The 26,634-nt window shown below is 51.1% G+C and overlaps 1 protein-coding gene across 3 annotated transcripts in view; it reads right to left on the reverse strand.

Annotated features, from left to right (window-relative positions):
• The window catches only part of Ice1 (interactor of little elongation complex ELL subunit 1), a 48,718-nt gene extending 25,783 nt beyond the window's left edge, over positions 1-22,935 (reverse strand). For all 3 annotated transcript variants that reach the window (XM_045138899.1, XM_045138900.1, XR_006634416.1), the window contains exons 1-10: positions 22,852-22,935; positions 11,025-11,083; positions 9,910-9,944; positions 9,367-9,385; positions 8,460-8,571; positions 6,552-6,628; positions 5,685-5,722; positions 4,761-4,843; positions 4,524-4,563; positions 4,383-4,439 (exon numbers count right to left, since the gene is read on the reverse strand). In XM_045138899.1, the coding sequence (XP_044994834.1) occupies positions 4,383-4,439; positions 4,524-4,563; positions 4,761-4,843; positions 5,685-5,722; positions 6,552-6,628; positions 8,460-8,571; positions 9,367-9,385; positions 9,910-9,944; positions 11,025-11,083; positions 22,852-22,935 (604 nt within the window). The remainder of the gene's footprint in view (positions 1-4,382; positions 4,440-4,523; positions 4,564-4,760; positions 4,844-5,684; positions 5,723-6,551; positions 6,629-8,459; positions 8,572-9,366; positions 9,386-9,909; positions 9,945-11,024; positions 11,084-22,851) is intronic.
• Between the last annotated feature and the right edge of the window lie 3,699 nt (positions 22,936-26,634).

Below are 26,634 nucleotides of genomic sequence, written 5' to 3' on the forward strand. Positions count from 1 at the left end.
GCTCTCCGAGGCCACCTCCGTCTGATTTCCACTCATGGGAGGTTGCAGATGAGTGAGTTCCGCAATTATGTCAAGGAACTCATCTACATGAATTGTAACCTACCAAAAAGCCTACTTCCAAACACTACTCTGCTTCCATGAACTGACCAGGATCCCTGCTTCTACGGATACCCAAAGCAGCAAACAAGGAAACTTAAAGGAAAACCAGCTACTGCTCCATCTTTATGGAGGCCAATACCCAGAGCTATGCCTGTACTGAGAGCACACACATCATATCTAACGTGCTTGAGACTAGTTCTGGCCTTTCCAAATCTGGCATTTCTATCAGTAGGGCATGTACTCCTGGGCTTCAAGCTGTTGAGTGGGACCCTCGTTCAGCTCTTCTGTCCACTCTGACCATCTAGTCCTGATTAGCCCACACCGACTGCTTGTTCTTTGATTGCAAGAGACTCTAGTGACAAGCACCTCTAGGGACGACTGATGTCTTTGTCTTCAGGCCCGTGAAATCAAGTTTCACCACCAATTCTCTCCTGTGAACACTGTACTCTTTAAATGTCTTCTCATGGCTGTTGGACAGTTGTTCTTGGTATCTTTACTTGTGGTGTGCTGAGGGGGATCAACACATGTGGGTGAGGTTCCCCAGCTCTGCTGCTCCTGCGTCTGCTTCAAAACTAGTCTTCTGGACAGTCTGTGGCCATGACAGTGAGGAAAGGACAACTGTGACCTGGCCTAGGCTGGACAGCCCCTAGCCTGGTGTCACGGAGAGGGCTCTATGAGTGAGGAGAGGACAATTGTGACCTGGCCTAGGCCAGACAGCCCCTAGCCTTGGTGTCACGGAGAGGGCTCTATGAGTGAGGAGAGGACCATTCTGACCTGGCCTAAGGCCAGACAGCTCCTAGCCTGGTGTCACAGAGAGGGCTCTATGAGTGAGGAGAGGACAATTCTGACCTGGCCTAAGGCCGGACAGCCCCTAGCCTGGTGTCACAGAGAGGGCTCTATGAGTGAGGAGAGGACCATTCTGACCTGGCCTAGGCCAGACAGCCCCTAGCCTGGTGTCACGGAGAGGGCTCTATGAGTGAGGAGAGGACCATTCTGACCTGGCCTAGGCCGGACAGCCCCTAGCCTGGTGTCACGGAGAGGGCTCTATGAGTGAGGAGAGACAATTGTGACCTGGCCTAGGCCGGACAGCCCCTAGCCTGGTGTCACAGAGAGGGCTCTATGAGTGAGGAGAGGACCATTCTGACCTGGCCTAGGCCGGACAGCCCCTAGCCTGGTGTCATGGAGAGGGCTCTATGAGTGAGGAGAGGACAATTCTGACCTGGCCTAAGGCCGGACAGCCCCTAGCCTGGTGTCACGGAGAGGGCTCTATGAGTGAGGAGAGGACCATTCTGACCTGGCCTAGGCCAGACAGCCCCTAGCCTGGTGTCACGGAGAGGGCTCTATGAGTGAGGAGAGGACCATTCTGACCTGGCCTAGGCCGGACAGCCCCTAGCCTGGTGTCACGGAGAGGGCTCTATGAGTGAGGAGAGACAATTGTGACCTGGCCTAGGCCGGACAGCCCCTAGCCTGGTGTCACAGAGAGGGCTCTATGAGTGAGGAGAGGACCATTCTGACCTGGCCTAGGCCGGACAGCCCCTAGCCTGGTGTCATGGAGAGGGCTCTATGAGTGAGGAGAGGACAATTCTGACCTGGCCTAAGGCCGGACAGCCCCTAGCCTGGTGTCACAGAGAGGGCTGTAACCTCGTGGCAGTGGTGCTCGGAGTGTCTGCCCTATCAAGTTCAAACCCTTTCATCGCAGGTCACTGTCATATTTGGCAAGGGGAACATCATTTTCTCTTGAACCTAGTAGATTCCCAAGGCAAGTCTAGCACTAGTTGCATTCTACGTCGGTCTTGGATTTGACGCATTAACACTATGTAAGGATTCGACAGTCACATTGCCTTGTAGCAAGGCCCGAGTCCTAAGACACAGGCTTCTCCTGTTAGGTTTTGCTATGAGGTTAGACAATTTCTTAGACTAATTAGCAATATCAATTCTGACTTTTCAGCAACCTTGGAGATGTCTGTCTACAAGCTGCCTGCACAGACTACGTCTCTAAGTTCTGAAATACTCTTCTGGCCTATTTTCGGTTCAAGTTTCCAGCAACTTGTCTTGGTCAATTTAAGTATGTTTTCCTAGAAAATGGTCCATTTCCTCAACTTTCCACATGTGACTATGAACCTGGAAGCTGAAAAGCTCTACTGTAATTCCTCAGGTTTTCCACTTTGTGCTATGGCGCGATAAGACCCAGCGTCAGTCATGTGTCCAGGTCCCGCTGCGTAGCACAGTGACCAGCACAAGGGCTGGAGCAGCGGCCCACCACCCTTCCCACTCATCAACTGTGGACACAGAGGGAGCACTCTTATGAGTGCCTCCTACGAAATGTGCATTTTCTGTTGCACATTAGCTAACCTTGAAAAATATTTTAAGGTGCTCTAGACACGTGGCCTGCAAAGCCTGTCACCACTGTCCCTGTGACTGTTTCCCACGCCATCAGTGGTCTCCTCTGACCTCTATTCCACACAAATACTGAAGCCTCTCACCAAGAAAGATATGGCCACCCCCGCAGAGTTCCTAAGGGCCTGGCGTGGCACAGATGCCCGCCCGTGCTATCTGCTGGCATCACTTTCTTAGTGAATTGTGCCTGAGCAATCTCCAGTTTCCTTTCAACCAAGACTTTTGTTTCTAGTAACTTCTGCCTCATTGTGCTCGAGTGTGTAGCTTAGAAGGTCTTTGGCCGTCCCTGAACATGTGAGCTTCCTTCTTCATGACTTCAGAGATAGAGGCTCCACAAGGAACCGTGTTCAGCCCTGTTGGGTCCTCCGAGTGAAGCACCAGTTGCTCCAGGCGCTTCCTGCTAGGGGTCTCCTGCCACCACTCTCGGCTCTCCCTCCCTCCCAGTTCTGTTCCCCTTTAAACTCTCAATGAAGAGCAGTCGCTGGCCGCTCCTCCAGGCCTTGTGTTGGTCACTGTGCTACACCGCGGGACGCATGACCATCCTCATGGTTCAGCTCGGCCCTCACCCCGTCCTCAGGACACAAGTAAGTCATCACTCATGGCTCAGCTCGGCCCTCACCCATTGTCCTCAGAACACACGTCATCACTCATGGCTCAGCTCGGCCCTCACCCCATCCTCAGAACACACGTCATCACTCACGGCTCACCTCGGCCCTCACCCCGTCCTCGGAACACACGTCATCACTCACGGCTCAGCTCGGCCCTCACCCCATCCTCAGAACACACGTATCACTCACGGCTCACCTCGGCCCTCACCCCGTCCTTGGAACACACGTCATCACTCACGGCTCAGCTCGGCCCTCACCCCATCCTCAGAACACACGTCATCACTAACGGCTCAGCTTGGCCCTCACCCGTCCTCAGAACACAAGTCATCACTCACGGCTCAGCTTTGTCCTCACCCCTTGTCCTCAGAACACACGTCATCACTAACGGCTCAGCTCAGCCCTCACCCCGTCCTCAGAACACACGTCATCACTCACGGCTCACCTCGGCCCTCACCCCGTCCTCGGAACACACGTCATCACTCATGGCTCAGCTCTGTCCTCACCCCTTGTCCTCAGAACACACGTCATCACTCACAGCTCAGCTCGGCCCTCACCCCTTGTCCTCAGCACACACGTCAGCTCATGGCTCAGCTCTGTCCTCACCCCTTGTCCTCAGAACACACGTCATCACTCACGGCTCAGCTCGGCCCTCACCCATTGTCCTCAGCACACATGTCAGCTCATGGCTCAGCTCTGTCCTCACCCCTTGTCCTTAGAACACACGTCATCACTCACGGCTCAGCTCGGCCCTCACCCCTTGTCCTCAGCACACACGTCAGCTCACGGCTCAGCTCTGTCCTCACCCCTTGTCCTCAGAACACACGTCATCACTCACGGCTCAGCTCGGCCCTCACCCCTTGTCCTCAGCACACACGTCAGCTCACGGCTCAGCTCTGTCCTCACACCGTCCTCAGAACACACGTCATCACTCACGGCTCATCTCGGCCCTCACCCTTGTCTTCAGCACACACACTGGAACTAGCACCAATCTACGGTTTGGGCACCCAGGGGATCTCATAAACTGATCTGGTAAAGTGTACCTGGCCAATCATGTGTTCACTTAGGGAAGAGTGTGGAAATTACTGCTCTTCCCTCCTCAAAGGTCTTCTGCTGACCTGGCCTCTTAATGTGTCATTTCAGAGGTACACTGTGGACCTGCATGTATGAGATAGAATGGCATCTAGAATGGCTGCTGTTTCTTAGTCCAGTAAGAGCCACACACCGCCTTCCAACGCAGTGAAAGACACAGATGAAAGGAAAGCAATCTGCCGTACTCACGCTTATCTATGCTTCTGTAAGAATCACTGGAGATCTGTGTTCCAATATGTCTCAACTCTGAAAATAGGTGGGAAAACCAGTTTAAAACAAATACTGCAAATCAAAGCAGTGTTTCAAAGTAAGCATTAGCTGGATACTCACCTCTTTCATTTTTCTGCTTAGAAAATTCATCGAGCCTTTCCTGTGAGGAGAAGAAAACCGTGAGCTGGCCTGAGCCAGTCACCTGTGGACACTGTGACCGCAGGTGGGCTAGGTGCAGGCGCAGCGTGAAGGGCGGTGGTTACAGTGCTCATGAGGCAGCCTGCAACCTGCCTCCCGTCCACCAAAGAGGACACAGGAGCCCAGAATTCCAATGGTGTGCATTATTTTATCTAATACCTGTGTCTTCTTAAATTCCTTTTCAAGCATTTTCTTTTCATTCCTCAGTTGCTTGAAGTCCTGAGTTTGCCTCATAACAGCCTCTGCATTTAGAAAGTGCAATGAAACAACAAAGAAAAAAAAAATTCACTACGTTTTCTTATGTCTGCCTCTTTGCCTAACACTGAAACACATGGTTTTCTTTTGCATTCAGTCTAGGATCCAAGCCCACGTAAAGGTGGTATTGCCCACATCCAGAGGGTGTCCTCACCACCATCAACCAGTGCAAACAAATTCACATTTGTTTGCAAAACAAGTTGCTCAAACAAGCTGCATCATAATCAGCACTCTGTTTGCTGAGACGGGCGCTGGTGTCCACACTCAGATCTAGAGGACAGGACTATCCTCAGTGCTAATGGGTGTGCAATTTTCAAACCACAGGCGATGTTATCAAACAGTATAGATTCAAACACTTGGCTCAATCTAAATAAATTAGAGGCTGGGAATACTTTTAGCCACAGTTAAAATTCCTATGCCATACTCTACAGAAAATACCCTATTTCTTAAGTCCAGAAAGACTAGTGAGATGCTATGTACTCCCAATTGGCAAGGAAAGTGTAGACGCCATGTCAGCTAACCAGAAGGAAGGTAGACCCTTCGCCCTCCTTGTCTAGCTACACAAGGATGGAAGGAGCAGCAAACACGAGGAGCCAGAGAGCCGCTGGTACTGATGCCTGCAAGTAGCATTAGCTGAGGTGTAAGAACCTAACCAATTCCCGTGGGTCCATTTGGAGACCAGAGTGCCCAGCAAGACGAGGTGCGGGGCAGGACTGGTGCAAGGCATCTCGCAGGGAGCATCTGGCTGGGGCGATCCTGACCTCCGCCCACTACCCTCCACGTGCTGACTCTTGTTGGGATCTGTTGCCTGTTGACAGGGCTACTTACCCTCCAGCTTCTTCACCTTAGCTTCTAGTTTCTTCTTCCTAATTTTGTAACAGAGATGGCAAAAAAAAAAAAAAAAAGTGATCAACAGAAGAAATACATTGGAATCCTGACTTTTTAGTTACTAAGATTAGCAAGCTTTCAGTTACAGCTAGTATCACTCATCAACATTGAGTCACCAGCAACTGCTCTGCTGGAGGACACACCTACGACAGACAGATAGACGCCGTTTCTACAGTCTGCTTTCCCTTCTTGATGGGCCTCCTCAGCTGTGCCACAGGAACGTCTGGACTCCCCTCAAGGGCCGTCGCGCCCTCTCTGAGCTGAGTCCAGATGGTCTCCCTAAGTCAGTGACGGCAGGAGTGTGTGTGGTGTGAGAGGGAGACCAGCCCTTGTTTAAAGATGGATTTCCCAGAGGAGAGAGGGCAGAGAAAGGCTCTCACTGCTGTACCACACACACAACACCTGCTTTCTGAACAGGGTATCCAACCTCACGTAAGCAACAAGATCCTTTGACCATCCCTTCACATTAACAGCAAAAGTGGTCATTCCACAGATGAGAGACTTCAACAGATGACACCTACCAAGGGTCAGTGCCATTAAAGAATCACCAAGACACAGACCCGAGTGACACACACACACACACACAATGTTCAAAAACTTCTGTGTGCAGCCCTCCAAGTATGACTCCTAAATCCTCCTCATACCCCACCCTAGGGGGCTCTCTCCCATGTGGCAGACAGGATGGAAGCCACGGCTAAGACCGGGCCAAGACTGCACAGGCGGCGAACGCAGAGGCAGACACAGAAGCACCGGCGTGCGTGGATGAGGTGGTCTCAGGAAAGGCCCACTGGAGCACACGGCACTTACTGAGCGTCGCTTTTCAAGCACTCCTCTTTCACGCGGGCATACTCCTGCTGAGTGTCCTGGTACAGCTTTAGAGAGCTCTAGAAAGGAAGCATAAATGTCACCCATGGAGAAGTCACTGGCCACCACTTTATCTGCTGTGATCTGGATAAACGGCCATCCTGCCATAGCACTGAATTAGTCACGTGAACACCTACATTGGGCAGTGAGCCACTGAACACTCTAAAGTAAGGCAGATTCTTCAGATAGAATAGCAGAATCAAGCAAAGCTACAAACTTAAAATACTAATTTTTGTTTGTTTTTTGGTTTTTCAAGGTAGACTCTTGCTTTGTCCCAGGCTGACCCGGAATTCACTTTGTAGTCTCAGAGTGGCCTTGAACTCATAACAATCCTCCTACCTCTCCCTCCCGAGTGTAGGGATTAAAGGCATGCGCCACCACACCCAGCTTAAATTGCTAATTTTAAGGCAATTCCAAACTGTCAAGGTACTTGGTTTAAACATCAAGTAAGAAATATTTTCATCCCTACCAATTCAAACTCAATATAATCTGAACAAACTTACAGCTCTGTAAATGGTAGTTATTATTACTGTGGAAAAAATAGAAAGCAAATCATTAAATAGTATTAACTAAGAGAAACGTGTGAGCATTAGTCTACACACTGGCACTCCATGATTCAGGAACGGCACTGTTACGAGTCCCAGGGTGATGTGCACAATGCATTTCTGTAACTGTCGCTTATCAACTCCTCATTACAAATGTGGAGTCCAGGAATCAGATAGGCTGACTTACTGTTTCAAGTAAGTCACTACATCTCACTACATCTGCACTGACTCATTAGAGGGGCACTGAGTTGGCCTCAAGTACGTATTTCCTCTCAGGCAAACTAGAGAAATTCTACAAGCTGGTCTGGTGTAATGCGGCTGTTTTAAACTTACACTGCACTGTTAGACAATAAGAAATGTCCGTTAAGTAGGAAAACACAAATGCAGTGTTCAGCATGTATGACCTCAGGCAACTTCCCATCACCACTACGCAGACTTCTTCAGGATGGCCACACCACTACCTGTGGAAGTCATAGGACTCCGATTCTAAGACTCCTGTAACTAATATAGCAAGTTACACAAAAAGTAAGTTTACATCGCTTTAGGCCATTTTCCAGGATGTTGACTTTAACAGGAAATGGCTCTATGAAAGAATAAATGTATCACTAAGGGTCTTCTCACAAGACACCATCTTTCTATAAGCATCAAATCTATCCCAAAATAAAGGAAATGGCCTCTAACTTGAACACGCCCTTTAGGAATGTGGGGTATATGACCAAAAGACACGCCCCCTGTAGAGCACTGAGAGTCCAAGAAGCCAAAGGACCAAACATGATTACAAAAAAATAGATCTTTAAAAAGAATCTAACTGTGGTGACTATTCAGACTGATGGCTCATGAAGACAAGAGCAGGTTCCTCAGGGGACTTTTTAACCCATGGCAGAGCACAAGCTTGAAGGCTGCTCCCACCGAGAGGTGACCAATGCTCCGACTGCACCACTAGAGGCATCAAATTTTCTCTCACCTCATCTGTCACACACAGGATTCTCCTCCCTTGAGTGTGAATGCTTGCAATACTTGAGAAAAACAGGCAAGAAGAATTCATGTGGGGCATAATGAGAATTGTAAAAATCCCAGCTGCAAATTTCCTGGGTGAATCCTCTCAGATGCACAGGACATCATGTTAAGAGATCTAAGTGCCTGTGCACAACCATCAGTCACAGTTTAATGTTCTCTGTGGTGAGGAAGAGCTGTGAATAACACTGAATTCCTCTGCTAACGTGAGCAAACTTCCACAGCCCAGCTAAAGTGAAGGAGCTATCTTTATTTAGTGACAGTAATGCCTGGAGGAAAGTGATTCAGGTACCTTTTTCTCTTCCAGCTCTGCCTTTAAGGATCCCAATTCTTCCTGGCATTTCTGCAGAGGAGAGATTTTTTGGAGCATTTGTTCCACTTGATGATGCAGAGTACTGTTCTCTCTGAAAACAGACAACCAAAGACAGCACTCAGCAGATGCAGGTGTGGTGGACAGAGGGTAGTTCTCATGTCTGACCGCTCATGTGAGCTGAAAGGCCCGTCTCTCTAAATGCATTCCTTCTATGAACCCTAACATAATATTCAGGTGTGGTGGATAGACAGAGGGCAGTTCTCATGTCTGACCCCTCATGTGAGCTGAAAGTTCTCTTTCTCTAAACGCATTCCTTCTATGAACTCTACCATAATATTCAGGCTCTTTTTTATTTTGCAGGCTTTCTGATAAAAATGCATTAATGTGCAACTTGGGAAACCAGCTCAAGGGACTCTCAAGACATTGGCAAAGATGTTGCAGGCAGTCTGCAAACACCAGGCCCTGCTGATCTCAGCTTCTTCTCCTAAGTCCCATAATGTGACACACCATTTGGGTTATAGCCTTGGACCCTCTTCTAAGCGGGAAGTGTGGTTAGAGCTTGAAATGCTGTAGACTTTAGGTGGATCTACGCTGTCAACATAAACACATGGAAGTCATACAGACCACAGGGACCTGAGATCAGAGTTTCACATAAAGGACAGCCAGGCCCTAAACATCACTGGAAGTGAACCAGCACTATGACTTGACACCAAAGCACCAAATTCAACTAAAGATTTGACAAAAAAAAAACAAAAAAACCCCACTAATCTGCCTCTAGCGTGAGCATCAGTCAATAATGCAAAGAGCATCCTGTCAGGGTCTGAGCCTGCCGCAGGTTAAGTCCTCAAACAAGTGGTGATGTCAGCTGTGAGTGTAAGGGACTCACCTTCTTGCAAACTGCAGCTGTGAGACTTGTTAAGGAAAACTGAAAACGAACCTACTATTATCTGAAGAAAAATATTCACATTATAGCTACCTTTAATAATTAACTACCTTAAAACGAAATGATGGGTTCCTAACCCTCTGAATGATCTCTTCGTGTACTTTGTATAGTCACAACGTTCAGCGAGTACCGTAACAGTTACAGTCTGTTCCGAACCTAGCATACATCTGAATATTAAAGTTCCTAGCACAAAAGAAAATCAGAGGCAACAAGCAACTATAGACCTTCTGAGTGTAGACTCACCACTAACCGTGACTGCTGGCTAGTTATCATTTTGGCTCATCACTAACCAGGACTGCTGGGCCTCCTGAATGTAGATTTGCCACCAATCCTCACTGCTACTAAAGGACTGGCTGCATGTGGAACATGCACAATGGGCTCTTACTTCAGCAGCAGTACTGCCTTCTAAAGATAATCCTCACACCTTCCAGCTGTCACTCACAAGCAAATGTCAGAATTCAAAAAGGAGAACCAGGAAAAGGATATCATCACACTTCTTCTGATATTCTGTTAACAGGTTGCTGCAAGAAAGGAGAGGAGTAGTAGCCCATTTATTCAGCAAAATTACTGCACAGTCAAGACTCACACCACATGAGGAAGCCTCTCTGCTTAGTTTCCCAAAACAAATGCATGTTATACATGATATACATCACATCAACTCCGATATAAGAGTTGTCATTAAAATCATCTCCTTGATCCATTTTGACCTAATCATGAAACTACCACAGAGTATCACAGTAGGCTATAAATACTATGAAGAATTTAACATTTTAAAGACAAAAAACAGCTTTGGGGCTGGAGAGATGGCTCAGTGGTTGCAAGATGCTTGCTTGCAAAACCCGACAGCCCAGGCCCGAATCCCCAGCACCAATGTAGAGCCAGCCGCCAAGGTGGCACATACACCAAGCCCTAGAGCAGCCGGCCCTTCCTCTCTCTCATTCTCTCGCTGCTTGCAATCAAATAAAAATTTTTAAAAACAGCTTTTAAAATTACAGGTAGCAAATGTATAATTACCTGTCAAAGTCTGTGGACTGCTCTGTGACGGTGCGGGTGCCCACAGGACTCGGGTTTCACCCGGCCAGCACCAGTGTGCCCTCCCCTGTCAAAGACTGTGGACTGCTCTGTGACGGTGCGGGTGCCCACAGGACTCGGGTTTCACCCGGCCAGCACCAGTGTGCCCTCCCCTGTCAAAGTCTGTGGACTGCTCTGTGACGGTGCGGGTGCCCACAGGACTCGGGTTTCACCCGGCCAGCACCAGTGTGCCCTCCCCCCTGTCAAAGTCTGTGGACTGCTCTGTGACGGTGCGGGTGCCCACAGGACTCGGGTTTCACCCGGCCAGCACCAGTGTGCCCTCCCCTGTCAAAGTCTGTGGACTGCTCTGTGACGGTGCGGGTGCCCACAGGACTCGGGTTTCACCCGGCCAGCACCAGTGTGCCCTCCTCTGTCAAAGTCTGTGGACTGCTCTGTGACGGTGCGGGTGCCCACAGGACTCGCGGTTTCACCTGGCACCGATGTACCCTCCCCAGGGCTTCAACCACCACCTGTTTCAGCCAGTTCCGAAGGCTGACAAAATTTTGCCAAACAGATGCAAACATACTTACTCAGTGTTAATGATTTTTTGTTTCAGAGTGATTAATGCTTCCACGTACTCATTTAAGTTCTGAAAGAAAAGAAACCCTACAGTCAATATTAGTGTCTCTATCACATTTCGTGACTTGTGTTACTGTGTTCTGACACTTTATATTATAAAACGCAAGCCACTAAAGTATTACATAAACACAGAAACATAAACTTCTGTTTTGTGTAGAAAAATACACCTGCCCTCACATCCTCCTCGACCTCTATGAAGCTCATGTTCCTTCAACAGTAGTTAGCTGTAAGAATGTGCTTGGGCTGTTTTCTGAAGTCACTGACCATCAGTCATCAGTCTAGACACTGCATTGATTCTGAGAAGACCAGAGACTGCCCCAAGTACAGCAACTAGTACGGAGGAAGCAGCTGACTGAACTGCCACGGCACAGAGAGGAGCGCATCCGTGAGGCCAAGCACTGAGGAGGAAGTGGCGGAGGAGGAACGTGGGGAGAAGGTGTGGATCAGGCACTGCGGGGTGCGCAAGACAGCAGCACTGATGAAGCGGAGGTCTTGGACTAGGTGACAGGTTCCAGCAGACTCGATGATGGGCAGGATGGGGGCATTGCAGGAAGAAGAGGTGGGGCGGGGAAGGGCAGCCCGAAGGAGGCAAAGATAACAAGTTTAAGTCCCGACAGTGTGTGAGTGAGCTTGGATATTGGGGCTGACAAGGGCACACTGTAGTGTCCTTCAGTTTGATACGATCCTGTGGGTGATGAGAGGCCAGAGCAGGCCACGAAGTGTCCCACACTTGGGGATCGGCTTCAGAAGCAGGAAGGGGACAGTCGGGGGTCTTGGTAAGGGGAGGGAGCAGGGTGAGAATGAAGATGGAGCATGTTGCAGTCAGGTTCACACTGCTGGCAGAAAATACTGGACCCAGAGCAGCCTGTGGGAAAAAAGTGTTTTATTTTGGCTTACAGACTTGGGAAGCTCCATAGCGGTGGGGGAAAACGATGGCATGAGCAGCGGACATCACCTCCTGACCCACATCAGCAGGAATGTGCCAAGCACTGACAAGAGGAAGGTGGTTGTAACTGCCATAAGCCTGCCCCCAACAGTACACTCCCCCAGGAGTCTCCAATTCCCAAACTGCTGCCAGCTGAGAACCTAGCATCCAGAACACATGAGTTTATGGGGGATACCTGAATCAAACACCACAGGTAGAAATGGTCGAAGTATTATAAGCATGTATGAAATATCCAAAATAAAATAAATTTGAAAGTACTGGGCTGGAGAGATGGTTTAGCAGTTAAGGCCACTTGCCTGTAAAGCCAAAGGACCCACGTTCAATTCCTCAGTACACATTTTAAGCCAGATACACAAAGTGGTGCATATGTCTGGAGTTCATTTGCAGCAGCTAGAGCCTCTGGTGCACCCAATTCTCTCCTTCACACCTTCCCTCTGACCTCCTCTCAAATAAGCAAATAAACAATAGCTTTTAAGAAGTGAGACGTATTATGAAGGGGAAAGGACACACCTCAGACACAGGCGGGAACTGAAAACCACCTGGCAGCGATCAACGAAATCGGGTACATAAAGCGATGCTGCCTGCTGGCCCCTCCCACCCCGCATGCGTGCACGCTGTCTGCATCCCTGCCTATGAGTTCTTCTAAATACCTCGTTTCTACTACCGTTCGTAAAAGCTATGCTTTTTAAAAACAGAAAAGACAACTTTGCGAGGAGACAGTGAGTGAAGGAGAATGAGCACACCAGGGCCTCTTGCCACTGCAAATGAACTCCAGATGCATGAGCCACTTCGTGCTTCTGGCTTTACATGGGTCCTAGGGAATCAAACAGGCTTTGCAGGTGAGCCATCCCCTAGCCCCACACCGTACTTTTAATGTGCATCTGCACATGGAGGCCAGAGGACAATCTCAGGTGACATCCTCTGGAGCACCGTCCACCTCCTGCAACAGGGTCTCTTACTGGTCTAGAGCTCACCAAGTAGAATAGCTGGGGGTCAGTGAGCCCCAGGGGCCTCCCTGTCCCTGCCTCCTCAGCACAGGCCACCGTGCCCAGCCTTGTACATGGATGTTGGGGATCAAGCTCAGGTCCTCATGATTGTGAGGCCAATGCTTTTCTCACTGAGCCCCTCCCCAGCCCCACAGCACCATCTTCATACTGTTTCTGACGTTCTGTAAAACTATTCGAGGCACATGGCCATAGGAGTGACTGCATGTCTTAATTAAAACAGATTACTATGCTCATCTTCCCATGCCATTGACAAGGATATGAAAGTTGGCAAAATAAAATATTTCCAAGTAAATTAAAGATCAGCAACTTTTTGGCTACAGATTCAGGAGTAATTACAATTTACACATTTCCACAGCCATTCTGAGTGAGTGCTTGTAACATCCACAGACACAGTGTGAGTCACCAGGCCAGGCTTCAACCTTGCCCGGCCGGGCTGAGCTGACGAAGGCCTCAGAGCAGCGGTGAAGAGCATGCGAGATCATGAAGTCGGAGTCCCACGAACATGCTCTGAAGCTCCGGTCTGAGCTTTGCGAAGATCCTATCATATCCAAGGATTAACCTGGACCAAATTAATTTAGTATAGTTTTCTCTTTTCACTGATTAGTCACTAGATTTCAACAATTCCTCTTCTAAGGAGAGGCAGCCTTGGATCAGTGGATGAGAACACTCAAGGCCATGTTAACTCCATCTAACTTCTCCCGGGCGCACTTCAGCGGCTCTCGCTCTGTGTTCTCAGAGTGCCTACGCCTTTACTGCACCGTATCGCTATTCCCAACAATGTCACCCACAAGTCTTCAACTTAGACAGCTCTCCCTACATGCAAAGCAGAGGCGGGGGGAATGGCGAGTAGGGGACAAGTACGGGGCTGCGTCTGTACTGGAGGAAGGGGCCCATTCCCAGAACATACTGAAGGGCCCGCTCCTAAGCCCGCCTCCCAGCTACCTGCCTCAGAATTACACAATTTGGAAACAAGGTCTTTATAAATGTGAGCAAATTAAAATGAAGTTTCTTAGATTAGAGTGGGCTCGAATTCAGATTTCTGATCAGAAAAGTAGAGTTATGTGTATAACTATTCCCTTGATGAAACTGGCTAAAACCAGAGTCAGAGGAAGAATTAAGTCACTTCATTCAAAATGTAAAACCAAGCTGGAGCAATGGCTCAGCAGTTAAGGTGCTTGTCTGCAAAGCCTAAGGTTCTGGGTTCAATTCCCAAGGACCCACGTAAGCCAGCCACATGCACAAGGTGGCACATGCATCTGGAGTTTGTTTGCAGTGCCTGGAGGCCCTGCCGTGCCCGTTCTCTGTATCTGTCCCTCTCTCTCAAGTAAATAAATAAATTTAAAATAGAAAAGAAAAAGAAAAAGGTAAACCAATGAGGCTGATGCAAAGCTGCAAACAGGAACTGGGAGGCAGAACTGGGTGTCAGCAACAGTCAGGAGGGAGCCAAGAGGAGCTGCCCCAATGGCACAGCCACGTCTCCAAGCCTGGGTGTCGGGGATGCAGGCTTCCAAAAGCACGTGAAGGAGGCTGGAACGGAAGCAGTGCCCGTAACTAACAGGTTTCCCATCCAGCCTTGAACCACAGTGCCCAGTTCTCCACCATGCCTGAGCAAAGGTACTCCTGACGGAGGCACCTGACGGGATCACCTCACTTGGGACAGGGGCTCTGACCAAGGCACAGCAAGGGAGCCTGGGCATGTGGAGTGGAGCTTACACTCACCACCTGGCTGTCCTGCCTAGGAGCCCAGACACAGGGCCCGTCCTCTGTGCTCCAAGGACAATGGAGGCAAGACGTCTGAGGCAGCCATTCTCCCGCGAGCAGACGGTGCTTCACCCGCATGCAGGACCCCGAACACTCAGTGTGCAGGCGGCATACCAGTCCCATCAGCCCATCTCATGCAGGTTTCCCAACCCGGGCCTCGGCGGTGAGTTCATGGAGAGAGACCAGAAGAAGCGGCTTTGTTTCCAGATGCTACTCTGCATCATCAGGTACTTGAGAGACAAAAACGAACTCCCAGCTCGAGGGCTACCTCCAGCCAGGTTCAAGTTCCACTGACCCCTTTCTGATGCGCACAGGCATCACCTATGCCCCTCTCTTCCTACACCAGCACTAGGTACCATTTTCAGGGAAACACTACAGCTCAGGTTAAGCAGTCAGACAGGTCCTCAGCCAGTTCATCTCTCTCACAGACTAAATACTTGCGCGACTTGTCAGGCAGGGCTGAATTAAGGATGTGATGACTGACAATTAACGGGACTGGACTGGGACTCACCAGAAGACATTTCCAGGTACGTCTGTTTCCAGAGAGATTTAACTAAGAGGGAAAGAGGGACACACCCATCTAGGGGGGTCCCAGAGTGAACGAAAGGGAGGGAAGAATGCAGCTAAGACACAGCAGCATTCACCCTCTTTTTTTTCCTGACGGGCACCTGCGTGACCAGTTCCCTCCAGCTTCCCCCACCACGCCTTCCCTGCAGCCCCGTCAGGACATGCTGCACCTTCTCAAGCCGTGAGCCCAGATAAGCCCTAAAGATGTTTTTGTCACAGTGACGAGAAAATAACTACTAAAATTACCAATCAGATCCCACACTAAACCATTCTGAGAATACAAGCTAACCCAGCAGAGCTCTGCTCTGGATTAACATTTAGCCACGATGCCAGACCCAAGCGCAGAGGGAACTGAAGTCCTGCGCCCTGAGGGTGATGGGTACAGCGGGAAGGGGCAGGAACAGTGATTTGTCCTAGCCTTCCAAGACCAGAGACCTAGACCAAAGGGCTAAAACTGGAAACCATCAAGCAACACTACAACACTGTAGTTAAGTGTCTTCTTGCTGGGAGAAGTCCCCTGACCAGAGCGGCTGATGGGAGGAAGGGGTTTACTCCAGGCAAACCGTCTTAAGGGGAAGTCTCATCACAGCAGGGAAAAGCCTGGTCCAGGCGGGAAGCAGGCTCACATCCCTGGGTGGAGGGGTCTAGGAGCTGGTCTGACACTCCTTAAGACCCGCCCCCAGTGACACACCTCCTCCAGCAAGGCTGGGGACTGAGGATGAGACTTAATGACAAACATGAAATCTGGAGTGAGAGGGGCATTTCACATTCAAACCACATTCTCCCCATGGCCCCCAGACTCATGTCATGACACAAGACGCACACCATACAACTTTAAACACATGAATCTGGGGTGAGAGGGGCATTTCACATTCAAACCACATTCTACCCATGCCGCACCCCCTGCCCCGACTCTTGTCATAACACAGATGCACACAGTACAACTTTAGAAGTCCCCACAGTCTTTGCCACTCACAATAGTGTTCAGAAGTTCAAAATCAAGAGTCTCATCTGAAACTCAAGACACCCTTTCAGCTGGGAGCCTGTAAAACCAAAACACAAGGTGCCTGCTCGTAACGCACACAGCAGATCAACATTTCCACTGCCAAAGGACGCTGTGGCCAGAAAAGACTGGACACCAGAGGGACACCACCAAGCCCTGCGGCTCTACCTGAACCACGACAGTCTCCATGCTGCTGGCTGTCTGGCAGATCCACCTGTGCCACAGCAAGCAGCTTTCCTCGGTGGGTGTCACCCCGGGTCCTGGCATCTCTGAAATCCCAGGGTGTCCACTGCAACCCACAACTCCAGGCCATGGCCTCACAAGGTCACCAGAGAGGGCCTCCAACATCACCCAGTGAGCAACTCTGAAACATAAGGTTGCAAATCCAATCATCTGCTCCTTCCTGCATCTGTCACAGATGCAAATGTTAGTAAGGGGAGGGTGTGGGGGAGGGTCCAGTCAGCATTTCTCCTTCAGTCACCCCATTTCAAGGGACAGCACTCCCCCTACTGGCCCAATGCAGAACAGCGGGCTCAGTCAATGATGCAGAAGTCTGCAGCCTGAGCTCCAATGAGCCTGTTCACATTTCTCAGTCTATGACTTTCCACTTAGGCTTGGCTCGAGTTCTCAACGCATGGGGCAACACGGCCAGATCACACAAACTGCCTGACCCAGGCCCAGTCTTTCTTTCTGCCTGAAGGCTCCTAAGCCAGCGCTCCACAGGCACAGTTCTTGCTGTGCCTGGTCTTTCAAGCATTTGCCAAAATGGTCTAGGAAGCTCTGCCTACCACTGCAAGGCTTCTCTAGCCCAGAGTTTCAAATCTTTGCAGATTAATACTGCAAATCTGTTTCCAAAAGACCAAAAAACCCACATAGGCTTTACAGCAATGGCCCCACTCCTTGGTAGTAATTTTTTTCCGAGGTAGGGTCTCACTCTAGTCCAGGCTGACCTGGAATTCACGCTGTATTCTCAGGGTGGCCTCGAACTCATGGTGATCCTCCTACCTCTGCCTCCTGAGTGCTGGGATTAAAGATGTGTGCCACCATGCCCGGCTGGTAGCAATTTTGTATTGTGGTTACCCTTCTCATTGCTGGGACAAGGCAGACCAGAAACAGCTGATGGGAAGAGAGGGTTGATACCAGGCAGTCTTGAGGGAAGTCTCATCATGATGGGAAAAGCACGGCCCGAGCAAAAAGCTGCCACACGCAAGTAGTCTAGGAGCTGGCCGCAGAGCTGGGCTGACACTCCTCAAGATCCTCCACCAGTGACACACCTCCTCCCGCAAGGCTGGGGACTGGGGATGAGGCTTCTTCACAAACACTTGGGTTATGGGGGCGCTTCACATTCAAACACATCATTTCCAGGCTGCTTACTCTGTAGGCCTCTGGCTGGCACTCGGATGCCGGGATTTCTAGATGCTTTCTTGCCACCATTCCCCAATGGATAAAACTCGTTAACTGCAATGCCCTTTATTCTAGACATACCATCTCATTCCACGAGTGTGGGATTTGGGCATGTGTGAGACAAGAGAGCACCTGTGTGAGCAGCTCTCTACCCGTCCTCTCCGTGAAACAGCTCCCGTGACTGTCCCAAGCCAGCACACCCTGTCCCCCCACCTCTCCCTGTACTAAAGCAGTCATGTGTGGAAATGCACACTGTGCCCTCTGAACGCTTTCAGGGAATGGTGTGCCATTGGGCACCTAACACAGTGCAACCAAAAATGTCGCCAGGCCTGCCAAAGTTCAGAAGAGACGATGTGTGTGAACTCACAGACAAGAGACAAGACTGGATGAAAGAGGCCGAGTGCCTGGGACCATGAGGGTCACACATTCCTGACAGAGCTTCAAAGAGAAAAGGGGGGAAGCACATTCCTGGGCCTGAAATCAAATCCCAACGGGCCTATAGACTGGACAGAACTGTTGATGGAAGTGACCATCAGCATGTGGTGGATTGCAGGCTGATCTATCTAAACTGTGCTCCCACCATGGAAAACTTTTCTGGCTCCAAGCACCTGCTGAGCTGTCTCCCAGTGCTACAAAACTCTCTCCACTACCTCCTGACCATCCCCACAAACCCTCTGTTACACTCACTTCTACAGAGCCACTACAGATGCCACGTGTGCCACAATGCTGACCCACCTATAAGCTCCCAGAGTGCCTTGGCCAGCCCCCAATCAAACTCTGGACTTACAAGGAGGTTTTTTTTTTTCCCTCAACTAGGAGTTTTGTGTCTCTTCCACTCATGACTGTATTCCAAAACACATTAGTGATAAAATATCCATGACACATTAGTGATAAAATATCCATGATGGCAAACAGTGCACTGCAATTCTGAGAGTAGCCCTGCCACAGAGTATCTGGGGAAAACTTTTGAGGTTGCAGTGAGGTTAGATGCCTACCAATGATCACAGTGAATCCAGCACAGGTCTACACACAGCCCCATTCTGTCCCTAGACTAGCTGATCACTAACCTGACCAAGTGGATTTCATTCCATGTGCTGACCCACTGCAAAACGCACCTGGATTCCCAGGAGAGCCCAGCTGTCTTGCTCTGCAGTGCAAAAGGCCAAGAGGCTCTCCACTAAAACAAAGTGACTTCTGACAGACAACTGCTTACCTTAAAACCAAGCAACTTAACACACGCAAGTTCACAGAAAGAACCCACACTGGCTTATGGGACTGCAAACATCCTGGACACATGGACGCTGCACGAGAGGCAGCTGAGAAGACAGATGAGGTGCTCTGTACAGCTCTGAAGGTGGGGGGCAGCCAGGCATGGGGACGGACTACACCCACCAGCTTCCAAATCCAGCCAGGACCCTGCAGCAGCGGGAGGAAATGAAGAAGGGCGGAGAAAGACCCAACAGAGTTTCACAAGCTGATCATTGTTCGTTCAGTTCAGGACACAGACCTGCCAGCCTGAAGTGCCATGTCAGAAGGAAACCACCGAAGAGTGTGCCACCTATGGCTGAAAGTCTCGGTGCCTTCTTACGCAGCTCCTGTGGGATCGAGAAGCCTCGGCGCGCGACGGCAGTGTCCCTGCGGCACGGCGCCTGTGCGGTGGCACGGTGGTGCAGCGAGGCTCCGGCAGTGACTCCCCCGTTAGCTTATCGATGCTGCTACAAATTCTCATCCTTTCTTCCCCAACCCCAGCCCGACACTTGCTGTTTCAACTCTCCAGATCTTTCTCCATTTTCACCATTCCATGTTCATCTTTATGCAAGGATAGTCATAGCAGCTGCATTTTCCTCAGACTAGTGGTTTACAAAGCTTAAAGGGCTGCCATGCTCCCAAACCACCTAACAGAAACTCTATAGACCCTGACTCTAGTAAAAAAAAAAAAAAAAAAAATTCTGTCAGGCATGGTGGCAGACACCTTTAATCCCAGCATTCAGGAGACAGAGGTAGGAGGATGGCCATGAGTTTGAGGCCATCCTGAGACTGCAGAGTAAATTCCAGGTCAGCCTGGGCTAGAGAGTGAGGCTCCACTTCAAAAAAAGTAAAAAGAAGGGGGGTGGAAAGATGGCTTAGTTGTTAAAGCATATGTCTGCAAAGCCAAAGGATCCCAGTTTGATTCTCCAGGACCCACATAAGCCAGATGCACAAGGGGGCACATGCATCTGGAGTTAGTTTGCAGTGGCTGGAGGCCCTGGCACGCTCATTCTCTCTCTCTCCCCCCCAAATAAATAAATGTTCATTTCATTGGCTTCCCTTTGGAAGTGTATTAGGGTTCCTTAGAAACACTACATTCCAGAAACAAAAACCTGAAAATGGCTAAACTCCTTCCTCCCCAGCCTAAAACTCCCCATAATGAAACTTCAGCCCGTTTCCAACACCCGACCATTGGCTGCTTCTTCCTCCTTCATCACGGTTGTCAGTGGCAAGTCGCAGGACCTTCCACGCTCCTGAATTGAGACAGCCACCATCTATTCAGCTGCTCATACTTCTTACCCCCGCGTCTTCACTGCGTCGGCCGCTCCCATCACTAGCCTGCACTAGTAAAATTCACCTGACCCTCCTGTGCCACCACCTACAATGTTCACTACATGCACTGCCTGGTGTGGTGACTGGGCCACAATCCCCACCTCACCCAACACTGACCGAAGCACAGAACCTCACAGACGTCACCATTCAACCTTCTCCACAATCCATTTTTTCCAACCTCACTTTGCAAATTTCAGCAGATGTTCTGGAGATAACACTCATAGCTACCCAGCCTTGCTCCTAAAAGGCTTTTTAAATGCTGCTGAGGTTCCTCCACATCCGTCCAGTCTCTAGGGAACACAGCACCTCGTCATCTTATGCACCCTCTCCGGCTGCTCCCACAGCTCAGTGGCAAATGACAGCTGCGAACAAGCCTCCACGGCTGGCCCTTTGCGCCCAGCCATCACGGGAGGACGTCCCAGGAGCAGCACGGGAACTACGGCCGGGAGGAGGAGGGAGAGCACCTGGGAGGCGGACACAAGATGCTTCAGGTCACAAGGCCCGCGTGGCTCCCACTGCCGTGACACGGGCCCAACAGGACTCAGGTTATCCTGGTTCCCACAGCCAGGGAAGCAGCAGGCTGGAACCGAGATCACCAGTGGGTACAATGAGCGAACGCAGGCTGCTGGGGAGCCGGCAGCCGGGAGGACATCGAGTCCCCGGAGTGGGCGACCCGAAGAACACCCCGGTTCCTTTCCAACAGGCCAGGGCTAGGCTGTGAGGGAAGGTCCGGAGGGCTGCTTAGTGCAGCTCACACCAGCTGCTCTCCTGCGCCAACACTTCCCCGGGCTCAGCAGCTCAAGCAGAGAAGCCTGCGCCTTACAACAGCCTATCAGCCTGCTATCAGCCTCCTCGTCCTAAGCCCCGACTCAACCTGAGGTCCACTCCCGCCCTACTGATCTTCCCAAGCACACAATCAATCGCTGGCTCCACATCGTGTCTAAGATGTCCTTCCCCAAGGAAATCAGTGGACCTCATTTTCATCCCTTTGCTCAAATCCAACTTCCTCAGGATCCTATAAACCCAAGCAACTTCTGGGCTGGTCACTGCCCACTCCTTCCTCCTATTTTCAGTTATTCTCATCACCCCGCCCGCCTCCACTACAGTAGCCCCTAAAAAACAAACAAGAGCTCAACAGATTTTTTTTTTTTTTTTGCAAGCAAGTCCCTTTAACTGCCGAGCCATCTCCCATGCCCCCAACAGATGCTTTTTTGAACCAACTGTCTCAAACAATAAATACCATTTATCTAAGATGCTGGTAAATTCCACTCACATTCCTGAGACCTAGGTGTGTGTGTGTGGGGCGCATAGAGTAAGAACAATGCAACTTAAACAGGAAAACATCTGGCCCTTGATTTTCTTTCTGTTCAGAGTGTGGGTGTGGCATATCTCCGCATCTCCTACACCCACCCACTGAAGAGTGGGCCATCAGGTTCAGATGCGGAACTCTCAAGTTTCTCTGGGTGGCTATACATCCCTTCTACTCTCGCCTCCACAACGAAGCACGCATCCAACTTGTCAACACACCCAGCTCCTGCTCACCGAGGGGACCTTTCCCCACTTCATGCTGCTATCCAAAAGGTTCCTGTCCTCCAAGTCTCTAAATGCTGTGCCCTCAAGCCCAGAGGACCAGCGTCCTATTATCTATCCTTTTCACAACACTTATAATCCAGACAAGTCGTTTTACACATACATCCTACTCATGAGAGGTCTCAGCCATCAGTGTCCATCCACACTGTTAGTAAAGAAGGCAGTTGGGCACAAGGGGACTGGGGCAGTGGTGGGTTCCAATTCAGAGAAGTTAAACGGGACTATGCCATCAGAATGCCAAGAGGTTCTCCAAAAGTTGACATTGCGAATACTCCCGCTATTCCCCAAGGCCTGAAACCAGACTGTACCCAAGTAAAGTACAGGGAATAGTTCAGCCCACTGTTTAAAAAAAAAAATCCCGGATCTTATATTCCTTAGGGGAATATTTTTTAACATTTTATTTCTTTACTTGAGAGAGAGAGAGAGGAAGAGGCAGAGGAGAGAGAGAGAGAGAGAGACAGAGACAGAGAATGGGCCTCCAGCCACTGCAAACGAACCCCAGACGCGTGCGCCCCTTGTGCAGCTGGCTAACGTGGGTGCTGGGGAATCGAACCTCAGTCTTTAGGCTTCCCAGGCACACACTTTAACCGCTGAGCCATTTCCCCAGGACCCTTGGCGGAAGAATATTTTAATCGGGCAAGTGGAACACTTGTTGAAGAAATCAATGACATGTTTTAGCTTAAACATCACGCTCGGCGGATCAAGGAGGGGTGAAGCGCTCGCCCAAACCTTAAGGCCTAGCGACCGCGACCAGCCTCGTACGACCCAGCCCAGCGGCACACCCGGGGCAGGCCGTCCTCGGGCCTGGCTCTCGACGCGGCCTCCGCGCGCCGCGCCGCGGGAGGACGGGCCCCGAGGCACGCGCTCTCCGGGCCGCCGCGCCGGTGTCGTCCGCCCTCCCGCCCGCAGCCCGGGCGCACCTGCTGCAGGGACGCGCAGCCCTGACAGCGCGCCAGGCCGGCCGCCGAGCCGGGCGCCGCCGGCTGCGTCTCGCCGGGCATCATGGTGCCACGAGCCGGCCCGCAGGACGCGCGCCTCAGGGACCCGCCGCCTCGGCGCTGGGCCGCCCCCGCCTGCCGCGCCGCTCCCCGCCGGCTCCGGGCCGGGCCATCCGTGCGTGCCGCTCCCGGGAAGCCGCCGCGGGCTCTGGCACCGCTGAGGAACGCAGCGCCGCGGGCCCGGAGCGCGACGCGGCCGCGTCAGGACCCAGCCCCGCCCGGCCCCGCCCACCGTCCCGCCGCAGGGCTGCCCACAGTGCCGCCTGCGCGAAACAGAGCCCGAGCACGCGGCGTGGCGCGGTGAACCTAGCCTGTCCCAGCAATCCCGGGGGGGAGAGAGCCCCTGCGAGGGGAGAGCGGGCACCGAGGACTGAGGTCTTCGTATCAGGAAGTCCGGCCGGCTCGCTTTGACACAGGCTCGGCGTAGATACCTAAGGCCGTCAGCCGCGGAGGGTGGGCCCTCATGACGTCACCGCGGCGCCCGCCACAGTGGGAGGACCCGCCTCCGTGCTAGAAAGTGCGCGATTTACAAGCGGAGGGGCCGCGCCGTCCGCGGAACCCGCCCTGCCCGGCCGTGAACGACGGACTACACTTCCCGGCGTGCTTCGCGGCGGGCGCGCACCCCTTCATCTCCGCCCCTGCCCTGCGGCGCTCGGCTCGGGTGCCGAGCTCCGGGTGGCCGCGGCGTGTGCGCCCTGTCCGCCCGGGTTGGCCGGCTGCGGCCCGCTGCTTCGCTTTGCATGACTTGAGGGTCTCCCGCTCGCAGGCCCAGCGCCCGGTTGAGGGCACGTTCCGCGCCAAGCCCGGTGGCATCTTGTCCACCCTCCTCTGGGTGGGCTCCGAGGCCTCCCGCGGCGCCCCGTCGGGGCTGCAAAGTCCCGCTGTCCTAGATCCCCGGCGTCCCCCTCCCGGTGGCGCGCCCTGCCCTCACTTAGGCTACCAGACGTGCCAGGTAGACGTCACGTCGCTGACACCCGGGCAAGCCGGGCCTGGAGTGGTGCCACTGTGTTATGGCGTCCGGTGTCCACTCACGGAATATGAGGCCAAGTTTTATTGGGTTAAAAAAAATCCCAGCACTTGGGAGGCAGAGGTAGGAGGATGCCTAGAGTTCGAGGCCACCCTGAGACTACATGGTGAATTCCAGGTCAGCGAGCTAGAGTGACACCCTACCTCAAAAACCAAAAAAAGAAAAGAAAGAAAGAAACGGATGCACCAGAACGGCACCTCAGAGGTGGGGATCTCAGAATGCAGCCCCGAACTGCTCGGGGAGTCAGCTTTTATTGGAGAAAATCACAAGATAGTCATGGCGAAAACAGGATGGGAGTTAAACCACAAAGTTACAAAAAGTTACTGTTAAGGGGATTGTTACAAACAAAGAAAAGGAAACAAAGTCACAAGGTACTCACTACTTAGGCCACCTATGCGAAACTGAGGCAAGAAACATGTTATGTTATGTGATCACAAAGTTATTTACAAGTAGAGAAGTGGTACATTGCACAGAGGGGTCATTCCATTACCTAGGTAACAGGGACTCCGGCATTTTGTAGTGAGGCCCGTGGTACTGGTCCCTGCACCTCCTTTCTCACCTGTCAGGAAGATCAGTGTGGGCCATGGCCTCCATCATGTGTTCCTAAAAGCGAGGGCTGCACAGGAGGGCGTGCAACCAGGTCTGTTGTGGCCCTTCACATCGCGGGCAGAGCGCAGTTGTGCAAAACCGGGCTCTCCTCACATGCGTGGTGTGGGGTCCACAGGAGGAAGAAGTGAGCGGATTCAGAGACGGCCCCTGAGAGGGAAGGCAGAAAAGGGGCCTGACCGCTCTCCTGCTCTGGATTCAGATCCTACACACGTTGATTCTCCTGACAGCGCCATTTTACTCATGTTTCCCAACTGTTTTCTTTTTTCTTTTTCACTCTGACACACAATGTGCTTGCTGTTCCAGGATCTCGGGATGCTCACCTCTGCCTTCTCTGTGTATTCCAGCATTCTCCCTTTGCTGGCAGCTTTCCCTGACCGTTCCATGTGTGGAAATCCTGCCTTGCCTTTCAGGTCCCCTGTTTTATCTCTGCAACCTTAAGTGGCACACACCTCCCCTTTTGCCTCTTTGCCTTCACCACATCGTGGATTGAATGATGATGATTGTATATCATAGGGTTCCCCACGCAGAAAGTAGTTATTAACAATTTACTGATGACATTATCCATCTTAGAAAATAGATGGATAAAATCCTGCTAAGGTTTGTGTCTTCCCAATCATTCTGCAGTTTAATCTCTATTGTTAAGAGACTGGGAACTTACCCACCTTTACTAGTGCTTGTTTGTAGGTAGGGTGGAGATTTGGGGACATAAGCAGGATTAAGGACATCTGCCTTCTTGATTGGATGAATAAATTAGCTTTAGAAGAAGAAAGAGACCAGGATAGACACACGTGTGCTCCCTTTTTCTGGCTTTGTAATGGCCTGTTCCAGGCTCTACCAGAAAGAAGACATTGTCCAATGCTCTCCAAAGCCTTGGGCCTCATGTCTATGAACCCAAGTTAACTTCTTTAAAACCCACCTTGTCTGGGTTGGAGAGGTGGCTTTGCAGGTAAGGTGCTTTCCTGTGAAGACTAAGGACCCAGGTTCAATACACTGGTACCCACGTAAGCCAATTGCACAAGGTGACACATGCATCTGGAGTTCATTTGTAGTTGCTGGATGTCCTGGTGCATACATTCTCTATCTACCTCTTTCTCTCAAATAAATAAAAATTTAAAAAATATACCTATGGGCTGGAGAGATGGCTTAGTGGTTAAGGCATTGGCCTGTAAAGCCAAAGGACCTCCGTTTGATTCCCCAGGACCCATGTAAACCAGATACATAAGGTGGCACGTGCATCTGGAGTTCGTTTGCAGTGGCTGGTGGCCTTGGTGCACCCATTCTCTCTCCCCCACCTCTCTTTCTCTTTCTCACCCTGTCTTCTGTCTCTCAAACAAATAAAAATAAATATTAAATATATATGTATATAGTCTATAGCATTATGCATGGAGGAAGAACTGTGAAAATATGGAACTGGCACTGGGCAGAAGTTGAGAGAAATTTGGCAGAGCAGGCCAAGGATACCCCAAGCGTTCTAAGCATTGCTCCAGGGTGACTGGGAGGCAGAGGAAGATGAGACCTAGAAACAAGCCCGATGGGCAGAAGGAGGCGCGGGCACCTTCTCGCTGCTGAGCCAGGACACTTGAGAGCAGCTGACCTTAGGGGAGGGAGGGGCTTACTTTGCACTGTGGTTCCAAGGGGAAGTTTCATCATGGTGGGGAAAGCATGGCACGGGCACATCTTGCCACAGCAGCAGAGGGGAAGCAGCAAGAGTGAGGTGTCTGACATTACCCAGGAGAGCTGGTCTATAGCCCTGAAGTCTGGCCACCAGTGACACCTCCTCCAGTGAGGTTATGCCAGCCGAGGACTGAGTAGGAGGCTTAATCCCAGACAAATGACACTCAGACCACCATGCAATTAGGGAAAGGCCATCCTTGTCACACTTGCAAATAACTTGGGTGCATTGTAGCCGTGCTTTGAGTCTCAGACCTTCTGGAATGATCCACAGAGGAGTGATGGATGTTGCTATTTAGAGGGAATTTCAAAGCAAAGTATTCCAGCTATGGCAGAACACTACCAAAGGCTGAGCCAGGCCCTCTTGGGCCACTGCTCAGGGTCACCTCAGGATTAAT

This window comes from Jaculus jaculus, chromosome 20, assembly GCF_020740685.1.
Source record: "Jaculus jaculus isolate mJacJac1 chromosome 20, mJacJac1.mat.Y.cur, whole genome shotgun sequence".
Lineage (NCBI taxonomy): Eukaryota > Metazoa > Chordata > Mammalia > Rodentia > Dipodidae > Jaculus > Jaculus jaculus.